Here is an 11723-nt window from a genome sequence, read left to right on the forward strand (position 1 = left end):
TAAATTTAGCACAATTGGACTCATTCCAGCCTAGACTTTTCTTGACCTTTTATTTTCACCTTTACAAGAAATGAGACGTGATTTGGCAAGAGTAAGATAGAAAGATTTAATACTCACATGTTTATGATATGATAACAATATAAATCCAATAGCCAAAGTCCGGGTGTAAAGAAAAGGGCACTACCGTCATTTCGCTGCCCCGAGCTAACGACATTTCATTGTAGGATTTGAATCATTTGATTATATTTATTACTAACCTAAATCTCCCTTTCTGCAACGTGGGTTTGTTTCTCAAATAAACACAAAACACGCACTCGTAAATTTTCTAAACCCAGAAAATCTCAAACCTCGGATACCTGCACAAAATCCGATCGCCGGAGCCACCGTCAGCGGCGAAATGAAGGCGTTTAGACTGTTCCTCCTAACTCTATTTCTTTCACTAGTACTCGCTCACGTCAGAGCTGAAGCTGATGCTTCAGTCTCACATGTCGTCGAAGAAGTCAAAGTAGCCGAATCGAACGGTGCAGATTCTGCCGTCCTTGAGCAACTTAAGTCCAAGATCTACAGTCTCGGTTAGTTGATTGAATCAATTTGGATGTTAACGATTGAAGAACGGTGTTAATTGTTAATTTTGGCAGTTTTATTTGTTTAGCGTGGTCGATTAGTGTCGGTTTGTGTTTAAGACGTTGTTGGTGTCTTGGTGAGCTTCCTGTGAAGCGGTGATTGTTTGAATTGAAAAGGTTTAATTGATTTGGAGGACATTGTTGGTGAATGTCTAATTGTTGATTAAAGAGACGACCTGAATGTAAGGATGTGAGTGGTTAAGTAGAACCTGTGGCTATTATGTGCCCAAATGCATGTTACCTTTAGACACCGGATGTGGAGTTGTATTGTTCTTGTGTAGGGCATAGAAATGGTTATGTTAAAGATTCATATTTTGTGGCACTGAGTTTTATATCCGTTGATTGGTTGCACTTTGTTGGAAAACACAACGTTGCTGCCTTTGGACGTGAAATTTCCGCATATCCGTGGTGGTCAGTGTTTGTATGAATGCATTGTGAAAAAGAAACCTAGCTTGCTGTTTCTTGTCAGCACACGAGTGCATATGATGTAAAGATGCATCGAGAGAGCATTAGTTACCAGTAAAATGATAAAGCTTTGTGTAGGTTTGACTGATGAAAATTTAGTTATGGGCTACCAGGATCTTGAGTTGCAAGTCTAGTCTACCTTCAGTTGACTCAACAGCATCACATTTGCTAAATGACCTGTTGAGGAAGTGAATATCTGTCCTCTTTATGATTATGCCTGGCGGCACTGTGACAATTGTCCAAATTATATGTGCTGTGGGCACTGTGCATTTTCCAATTTGATGAACCACGGACAATCAAATTCTTATCTTATTTCTGCATTGTTTGATTCCAACTTGTTACATATGTTATCGGTTTTGAGGTTCTTTAGTGAAAGTTATTACTCTCTCCGTCGGTTTTGAGGTTCTTTAGTGAAAATTATTACTCCCTCCGTCCCACTCTAAGGGACACATTTCCTTTTTGGAATGTCCTACCCTAAATTACACATTTCTTAAAATAGAAGCATCACTCTCTCTACTTTTTCTCACTTTTACTTTTTCCTCTCTCCACTTTACTCACAAAACAACACTACATAAAATCTCATGCCGAAAATGAAATGCTCCACATAGGGTGGGATGGAGGGAGTATTATTTTCAAGATTAATTGTGGTGCCCACTAACTGACTTATTTTCGTTGGTTTAATGGTTTTGCCCATTTTCTTACTTCTTTCTCTTTGATATATGAAGAATCCCAGATTGAGGAGAAAATTCGAGTACTAAAAGAAAAGGATCAGGTAGTTGCAGCTAAGGAAAAGACAATCACGGAAAAATCAGATACTGTTGTATCACTGAAAAATGAAATTGCCTCTTTACATGTGAGTGGCTGGGATCTACAAAAGAACAATTATAATACCTTGCATTTTACTAACCTTTAGATCAATTTGAAATCCCAATTTTTTTTATTTTTTAGAAAAAGGGCAAACTGGATGCTGCAGAAGAAGTGGGTAAGGCACATGCAAGAGCTGAAGATCTGGAAAAGCAGGTGGAGAAACTCAGAAAAGATCTTCATCTGAAAGTAAGAGAGAAAGATCTGTTGGAAGCCCGGGTGACTGAAGCGGAGAAAAAGGTACCTGAGTTGAACGCGAAACTCGCAAGTGTAAGTCCCCCATCTCTGCAAATTTCCATGTTGGTTATAAGGTCCTAATTATGCTGTAAAATTTCCAAGTATATTCACTTCAGTTTTTCTTCGACATAAATTCTTCCTTCTTCGTGGATTCAAATTCTTCCTGATTCGATTCAAATTCTTATTCAACTGTTATTGCACCCCAGTTCGTGGGGCTTGTGCCCTGTCAACCCACGCCCCGGATTTTTACCTAATCGCCTTGGTGCGCCCCATGCTCCTAACAATACTGTCTCACATACACCACGGACTTTGAAGTTTGAATGATGGCACACTGTTTGCAACACAAACTTTTAGATGCTTATCTGCTGATAGTTCTTAGATTTATCCACATTACTCATCATCTGAATGCTTCTTTTCCTTGTTATGCACAGCTCCAGAAGATCATTGATGACCAGAAAGCGAAGATACGTAAAACTCAACGAGCTCTTGAGATCGCTGAGGTACGCTATCAATGACTCAACTGCTTCCTGGTTCCATCTTTTTTGTTGGAATGATTGATAATTCCTTCTATATCAATCTCTGTGCAGGAAGAACTGATGAAGGCGAAATTTGAAGCAACTTCCAGAACCAAAGACTTGATGCAGGTACAGTTACATTTTAGTTTGTGGACGACTGTTCTTTTAGCAATTCATCTACAATCAGTTATTAATAATAACATATCAATTCGTTTATAGTTCATGCTTGGAAACTTCATAATCAGTTTCTTGATCTCTGTGTGCATATTGTTTGGTTTTGAGGAGATTTGTTTAGAGAACTGTCTGTGTACAGGTGAATGATATCTTAATGAATTGTTTCTTTTTGTATTTTATCAGGCTCATGGTGCTTGGCTTCCCCCTTGGCTTGCAGTTCATCTTAATAATTATCAGGTATTTATATATCTTTTTATCCGTGAAAATTCTCATGATTCAGCCTTCCATATAATTGAATCATGGTGTCCGTATCGCCAGGCAATTTTAGAGGAGAACTGGAAAGTGCACGGAAAGCCTGCTCTTGATTTACTGATAAAGAAGGTAAGTGTTTGTGGTTCATGTTATTTGCATTCCCAGTTCCACATGGTCTCCCATTGTACTGTTAATTTGATTTAGATCTTTAACTTTTATTGGATCAGGCTATTGAAAAGAAGGCCCAAGCTGAAGAATGGGCTGCACCACATGTTGAAACAGTCAAAACTGTAAGTCATTTATGGAACAAGCTGCATCCTATTTATTTTTAGTACTTAGTTTACTGAAATTTTTTGATACTGGAAGCAAAAATTTGGTCTATATACTTGCTATATGGCCAGTGTTGCTTTTTATTATGGTTTGCTGAATTTCAGTCTTCGATAAACACTTCTTGTTAATCTAAGTTTCTTTTTTTATACTTGGAGTAGGATTATGTGTTTTAGTTTGTCTTTGGTACAATGTTATCAAATAGCGGATATGGCGGCGCCATGGCGCTATGGCATGGCGTTCGGTGGTGGAAACGCCATAGCACCACCATATCCGATATTTGACAACATTGCGTGTGTACTGCATTTAGGAATGGGGCATTATGCAAGAAACATGGAGGTTAGAATTGTATTTTATGCTTTATTAATTGTTTAAAGTGTTTTAGATGTAATATTTTTAATATTTTTTTTAATTTTTGAATTATATATAAATATATAAGTATTATTTTATTTATTTAATTATTGACCGTCATATCCGCCATACTAGTACGCCATATCCCTGTGGCGGTTTTTAGGCAAACCGTCATAAGCCTCCATACTAGATTGATAACATTGCTTTGGTATGCCTCTGATCTGATGTAAACTGTAAAGATTAAATTACAAGTGAGAGAGGAATAGTGTGGCAAATTTACTTTGTTATGTCTGAATCTGTGAACATTGTTCCCACTTGTGGTTTGAGTAATCTTCTTTCTATGTTTGTGAAGAAATTCGTTCCAGCCATCAAGGAACAGTGGGTGGTTATAGCCACAAATGTTGAACCTCATGTCCAAACATTAACAGCAAAAACTGTGGAGATATATGAAGTGTCAAAGGAAGCTGTGACTCCACACATTGTTAAAGTTCAGGAACTTGCAAATCCTTATTTCCAGGTGAATTACATATTGATCAACCTTGCTTTTCTACCTGTTCTGTCTTTTTTTAGCTGAAATGAATGTTTTATGTAAAGGAATTGAGTAAAGTAAGCAGACCATATATCAACCATGTAGCTGCTGCTGCAAAACCTCACGTTGACAAATTACAGATTATTTTGACGCCATACACACAAGAAGCAGTTGAAGCTTATCGAAAGTTCCTTGAGTCAGCAACTGAATATCATGGTCAGGTAGGATTATATCTAGCATCTACAATCTGGTATTGATCTGACCATAGCAATATTTTAGTTATTTCTATTACGGTCATTATTTAAATTATTTTTTAATAAAATTTGTTTGTCACTAAAGAAACATAAAGCCTTACTATAATTTAGTATGAGAAATGAGAATTAAATGGACTTCATACTAAACACTGCCATGCAAATGTAAATTGTAGAAGTACACAGTGGTTTACTAGATATGTAGCTCTATGCTATCTCATAATTTATATGCAGTTGAATGAGAATGATATATGAATGCTTTCCTCGTAATTATTTGCTCCTAAATTCCAATACAGTATACTATATTTTTAATCTCATAATACTCTGACCTCTATGGTAGGTTCAAGACATAGTTCATGATAAACTAAAGAGTCACGATCTTACAAAACCTCTTGCTACGAAAGAGCTGATTTGGTTTTCTGTAAGTTGCTTTGTTCTATTGACAGCTGTTTCTTATGTCTCAGTTTTATCAATGACTAATGCATTCTTTACTTGATAACTTATCTTTTATGTTGTAGGCTTCTGCATTGCTAGCTTTGCCTATCATTTTGCTGTTCAAAATCCTGTCAGCTTTTTCTGGGTCAGTGTAGTCTTTATATTCATATTGCTTACAGTAAATAGTTTTAAGTACTGCTTTGAGATTTTAAATTGTTTCTAGCTCTGATATCATCTATCCATCAATATAAACATACCGCAGTAAAAAGGTGAAGAAGCCCACCCGACATGGCGTTACACACAATGTTCGTCGCAAAAAACGTGTACATTCAGACAAGTGAAACCTGCTAATGTACTCCACTGTTTGATTACACAAGGTGTGCCCTAAAACCTCACTGGGTGTTTTATGCTTGTCTCATATACAATCTATATACCCAATATTATCCATATGATTGACACATGCTTAGGCATACATTATATGTTTCGTGATGGTGTGGATGTAATGGGAATTGGAGTGATACTTAGTTACCATATGACGATTTAGTGTCAACTTAAAGAAATAACATACGCCCATATTTTCATGTGCGTGTTACTTATGTCACACTCCCTGCCTTGTCTTGTCTTGGAGATAGTCTGCTCCCAGAGTTTAGATGGAAGTTCCACAATATTCATTTTTATCTGCTACTGTGGGCAGATTACCGTGTCTGGTCCCTCGATGGTGTGGGAGCGTTCGGAGTTCCATTTGTTCATTAAGTGCACTCTTGATCTGGAAGGTTGTGCAAATTTTCAGTCTCATGTGCAGAATAGAAAATCTGGGTGAGGATATATCTAGATCTCAGGATATTTTACTATAGTTTCAAAATTTGTAGTTGGGTTTGTGTAACATGGCGTTTGGTATTTATGTCTTCAGCTCCTTTTTTGCTCAGAGTCTTTTTATGGATGGAAAAAGTGTCTCAACGCTGTTTAATATGTTCATTAACTAAAGCTGAGATATATCCTCATTTAAAGGAATTTATTGGATTTTGTTTTAGGTGTTTTTACTTTTCATATCGGATAGGATATTCTATTCACATCTTTTCATCAATAGGATAAAACTGAAGCAAAATTAGTTCAAATGATAGGTGTTCAAATTCATCAAGATAATAATTTCAAACTGGTTCTTCCTAATACACTTTCCAAGCAAATTTAACAAAATAACAAACTTCCAACTAGATAAAACTACAAACCCTCCAACTATAGAATTACTACCTTATTATTATACAATTACTTGCCTTCAAATCCTCACCAAATATTGAATCCTCATCAATAAGAAGGCCAGTAGTTATCCAAGTCACCACACTGCTCCATGCCCTCAAACCTGTTGTTGTTCATGTCCCCTCCATAGACCGCCGCCTGTTCGCCGCCCATGACGGCGGCGGACACGTCTTGCTGGGTCATCCCTAGCTGAGGAGGCGGCGGCGCGGCCCTCATTCCGGCGCCGAGGTTCAAGTTGAGGCCGGATATGGTGAAGGCTCCTGCGGCGGTGCCGTAGTTGACCTGCGACGGGACGGGGAAGTTGATCATGCTGGCGGAGGCGGCACCGGCAGCGATGGCTCGGTTGATCTGATCGTGGATGTCGGCGTAGTTTCTGGCGGGAAAGTGGAAATTGTCTGGCTGAATATTGATTTGTGACTGCATGGGAAGGTCGAGGTTGTAGGAGAAAGGGTTGACGGCTCTGGATTGGGTTGATGGGTAATTTTTACCACAGGCGCTCTTTTGGAAGACACGGCACACTACCCACTCATCTTGCTGCATACAGGAAAGATAAATAAACAAAACATGATAAGAACACACATTTTAAAATTATTTTTAGTCGTATAACTCCAAGATCGATAAGTTATCTACCAACCAAACTGATATAGAAAAAACAATTTATATAAACACTTATTTTAGGTGGTTTTAATTAATTAATCATTATAATTTTCAAGAACTAATTAATTCATAGTACCAGAACTAGAAGGATTTGATGCTATGGGCTGGTTTTGATAGTAGGGATTGGTATAAAAGTTAAACTGGGTGATTTAATTCTATTGTGAGGGAAAGGTGGTTTTTGAATTATTTGAGTTAGTGTTGGTGGTATGGCTAAGAAAGTTAAACAGATGTAACGTAAAAGATTTTGGGGAAAAAACTACTTCTCAAATTAAACTTGAGTAAAATTAAGCTTACCGTTTATTAAGACAAAATCATGCACAGATGCAAATAAAAAAAAATCTTTTCGGAGAGTTAAAATTTAAAATTTCCAAAAAAACCTAAAAAATAAGGTTATAAAATAAATTGGTTGGGAAAGTTAACATCGAAATTCTCAGCTATGTAAAAGTTTAAATTGTTAAACTAAAGAAATGTTCACATCACCCAATTGCATAGAAATAATGTTGGAAGAAATTAAACTGAATGATTAATGACTTTTAAGATCGTGTGTGGTCTTATTGAGTGAGGAATAATCGATCTTACTCTTCCAAGAATATTGTCTATATCTACATAAAGAAGTGCAATGTTTCTTGGAGAATTTATGTTGATCAAACGTATGGAATAAGACCAAACATTGTTCTGAGGGCAGAGAGGATTGGTTGGTTGAGAACAATTTTTTTTGCATTAACACTATAATAACTTGTTGTATCGACACAAGAAATTCAGTTGCGTCTATTAACCAATATTTCTACATAGTCTCCTTAATTATTCACCCAATTTAATCTGCGAAATTTACCAATATGTAGAAGGGTTAAACAAATGACTACCAATTACTATAAAATCAATGTGGTCACGTTAGAATTGATTGCATATATGATATATCCCAACTTGTTAATTTGATGGGATAATACTTTTTTATAGATGAAAAATGCGATGTCTAATTCTAGCTTCTTATTAAGGGAAATTATTGTATTAAACCATAGTAGTAATAGAGTAGTTTTATTGAACAAATTAGTGATTTGGTTGAAACCGAGAGTGATTATTCAAAAAGGAAATTTATTGCTAAGGAACGACACAAATCTTATCTTTGTAGAATGAAAAAAATATTAATGCAAATATTTATATAAATCAACTTATAGCTCTATATATTTAGCATATCAATCGTGGAATTAGTGAGATGTGTCATTTAAAAAGTTCCATGGATGCCACTAAAAATCATTAGTGTAGTTAGAAAGAATATACATGAGACAAAGAATGATTTTTGTGTTTCAAACTTTCAATTAAAAGATGGTGTTAAATAAAATTAAAATCTTAGAAAACAATATCTACATAAATTCTCCAATACAACACTCCCTCAAAATTTATAAACAGCCACAAATCATGCACATCAAGAAACCCTATATAAAAGAGATGATATTTGAAAAAAATAAGAAGAAGATAGTTACCTTGTTAGTTCTATAAGAAGATTTGGAATGAATTCGATATTCATGCATGACCCAATTGGTCTTCTCTCCCCTCGGAGCTCTCCCTTTATAAAACACCAAAGTCTTCTTCATTCCCACCAACTCCGACGTGTTGCTGTTATATATCTCCTTATCTTTCCCGGTCGTCTTCCAGTATCCCGTGTTTGTGGCCCGGTTTGTCCTCACCCCCGTCGGATACTTCCGGTCACGGAGGCTGAAGAAATACCACTCTTTCTCTCCCATCTTCGCCTTCCCTATGTATTTAGTCCATCACAAAATTACCCTATTTTATTAGGGTTTATTGTAACAAAAAAAACATAATTTATGCAAAGTTTTCCTAGCTAGAAAACCCTAATTTTCCTCAAAACATGTTTAGAAATTGAAGATAAAAAATAAAATAAAAAGGCATGACATTGAATCAAGAAACATGTTTTTCCTAGCTAGAAAACCCTAATTTCTTCAAAATTAGAAATTGGAAAATGATATTGAATCAAAGACACGTTTTTCTAGCTAGAAAACCCTAATAATCCTCGAAACCCTAGAAATAGAAAGTGAAGACTTTAAAATACCTGGAAGATCCCAGGGCTCACACTTGTTGAGATCGACGTCTCCGATGGCTCTTCCGGTGAAGGTAGCGTCGGAGATCTTGTTTATTAAATAGTAAGTGATGAGTTCTTCGTCGGTTGGGTGAAATCGGAAGCCGGGTGGTAACTTATCCTCCTTCACTGGACTTCCTGACCCCTCCATTTCTTGTCTAGCTTTGCTCTTTTCCAACTATAGTATGCTCAAATTCTTAAGAAACTTCTGAAATGAACAACCCAAAAACAAACCTAGTTATATTTTGTGCAAGAAATCTGAAAATCTAATGATAAATGCAAAGGAAAAAAACCTTAATTAATTAAGTATAAATCTCCATAGATCTTGCTCTGATGCTACATGAGAGTGAAAAGGAAAAAAATGATGAAAAAATGATGATCTAAATATATATGATTTCCTGGCCAAGAGTTTGTTAATTAATTGTACAAGAAAACCCACTTACTCGAATGTAGTAAAAATGATATCAAAATGTTTGCATTCAAGTAATCGAGGAAATTGAAGTATAGGTGTTGGATTCTTGCAAGAGATGAGTTAGTTGTGAGATGATTGAGATGAGCAAGAAAGGTTGGAATATATATAAATATATGAAGAACGAAAAAAATGGTGTGATTTATTTCCAAGCTCTCACCTCTCACCTACTATGGGCCTTATGCTACACGACTTTGAGACCTCATTTTGAAAAGTCTGTAATTAATTTTTGTTATAATCTAATTCATAATCAAAATAATAACATTTCATCACTTCGATCTATAAGTAGGGCTGGTGAAAAATACCGAAATACCAAAATATCATCCTTATCGTACTGAAAAAATACCGAAAATATCGAATTTTTGGTATACCGTAATTTTCGGTAAGGTATGATACCTTATCGAAATTTTTCGGTAAGGTAACGGTATGAATTTTCATATACCGCGACATACCGAAATTCAGTATATACCGTAAATTAAGGTATATACCATGAAATATAAATATAATTATATATAAAATACTATATTTTATATATTTTTAAATTATAAAATGTATGGTGAAATATAAATATAGATATGAAAAAAATATATTTAATATATTTTTAAATAATAAAATATAAATAATATTATAAAAACACAAATATTCTATTTTTATTGATGTTGAAAGTCGGGTATACCGCAAAAGTATGGTATACCGAATTTTGGTACGGCATACCGAAAATGAGGTACGGTATCGATATGAAAATTCCCCATACCGAAAATAAGCTATACCGAAGTTCGGTATACCGAAATTTTGGTAAGGTAAATGTATGATTTTTTCGCATACCGAATTTACAGTAAGGTACACGGTATGGTGGTTTCGGTAAGGTATACGTACCTACCCATCTAAGAATTAGTCTAACAAGAGTCATGACATTTGCTAGCTGTGATAATGCCTTAATTAAACTTCTAGAAGGTTTACGGAAAAACTATAGTAGTCGATTTTGCTTGATACAGTCACTTTTTATCAGCGACCGAAAAGGGCTATTTTTTTATCATAAAATTTGTTAGGGGCATGATAGTTATTGTGAAATATATATATTTCAGTTTGAAATATTGAAGTTGATGACTAAATATGTAGTACTAACATTTGGTTAATGATATTAAAAATCACAACATAATTTTAAATGGATAGTCACAACACTGAACCCAATAAGACTAATCTTAGCTTCAAATTAAGAGAAAAGAAAAATAAAAAATACTACTATTTGAATATATTAGTAAGTACTATATGCTCATATGTATTAATCAGTTTTTTCTTTACCACAATTCAATCTTTACTTGTTCCATATTGTACTTAGCTACTCCCTCCGTCCTATAGAAATATTTTAATGCATAATTGGTAAAGTAAGAAAGAAAGAGGAAAAATTTGTTGAAATAATGTAGTGGATATTGAGGCCCATAAATGATAAAGTAAAAAAAAAGGAGAAAAAGTTGCTATAAATGGATATAGACTATTTGTACAGACGAAAAAGGAAATTCGGCATATTTCTGTGGGACGGAGTCACGGAGGGAGTATAATATTGTCCAAGTAACTTAATGATACCATAATATTGGCTGTCGTGTGTCTTAATGTATACCTTGATTGAAATTTACATAATTTTGCAGGGAGATGAAATTGTTAATTTGCAATTATAAATCTAGCTTGTTTTTCATGTATCTTGAGCATATAGTATAATCTATATAGAATTCTAACTAATGATGTATGCTTTGAGTATATATAGTTTTTCCTAGAAAACTGGGTTTGTACATATGAACTCAAGCCAAGTTAAAGATCGTACAATTATCAAAATTCAAAACCAATAAATCCAAAAATGGATATATAATTTAGGGCGAGCACTTTTATAAATTAATATTTAATTATGATAGGTTCAATATAAGAAATCAAATGTAGTTATTTAAGTATAAAAAGAATTAGATTATCTTCGAACTAGCTCATTGATCTGAAGTTTATGAAGTTGTATAAATACTTATGAATGAGAATGAGCTCTCCAATATTTCGAATATGGTCATTGATCACACTTAAAAACTACTATTTGGTTGTGACTGTGATTATGTTTCCATATTAGAAAGTTAATTAAACAACATGACGCTAAAACCCAATAAAACTATATATATATTGGTTGGGATCGATATTGAATGTTGGGTACAAACCCATCTCACATCGGATAAGTGAGAGAAGTTGGA

The 11723-nt window shown here is 34.8% G+C and overlaps 2 protein-coding genes across 4 annotated transcripts; one reads left to right on the forward strand and one right to left on the reverse strand.

Annotated features, from left to right (window-relative positions):
* The first annotated feature begins 263 nt into the window (after positions 1-263).
* LOC121779980 lies at positions 264-6053 on the forward strand. Of its 2 annotated transcripts, none has more exons than XM_042177482.1 (14): positions 264-572; positions 1814-1941; positions 2037-2222; positions 2621-2689; positions 2777-2833; positions 3062-3115; positions 3197-3259; positions 3358-3420; positions 4161-4325; positions 4403-4558; positions 4929-5009; positions 5107-5168; positions 5286-5400; positions 5718-6053. In XM_042177482.1, the coding sequence occupies exons 1-13, from the start codon at positions 398-400 to the stop codon at positions 5362-5364; spliced, it is 1338 nt and encodes a 445-aa protein (XP_042033416.1). In that variant the 5' UTR covers positions 264-397; the 3' UTR covers positions 5365-5400; positions 5718-6053. The 2 variants fall into 2 exon arrangements, with proteins under 2 accessions (XP_042033416.1, XP_042033417.1); XM_042177483.1 differs by having other exon boundaries at positions 4478-4558.
* Positions 6054-6128: 75 nt separating this feature from the next.
* Positions 6129-9594, reverse strand: LOC121778730 (protein CUP-SHAPED COTYLEDON 3-like). Of its 2 annotated transcripts, XM_042176137.1 has the most exons (5): positions 9473-9574; positions 9323-9365; positions 9003-9237; positions 8416-8687; positions 6129-6811 (listed from the first exon to the last, which is right to left on the reverse strand). In XM_042176137.1, the coding sequence occupies exons 3-5, from the start codon at positions 9178-9180 to the stop codon at positions 6326-6328; spliced, it is 936 nt and encodes a 311-aa protein (XP_042032071.1). In that variant the 5' UTR covers positions 9181-9237; positions 9323-9365; positions 9473-9574; the 3' UTR covers positions 6129-6325. The 2 variants fall into 2 exon arrangements, with proteins under 2 accessions (XP_042032071.1, XP_042032070.1); XM_042176136.1 differs by lacking the exon at positions 9323-9365 and having other exon boundaries at positions 9473-9594.
* Positions 9595-11723: the final 2129 nt, after the last annotated feature.

Source organism: Salvia splendens, chromosome 19, assembly GCF_004379255.2.
Source record: "Salvia splendens isolate huo1 chromosome 19, SspV2, whole genome shotgun sequence".
In the NCBI taxonomy this organism is placed as follows: Eukaryota; Viridiplantae; Streptophyta; class Magnoliopsida; order Lamiales; family Lamiaceae; genus Salvia; species Salvia splendens.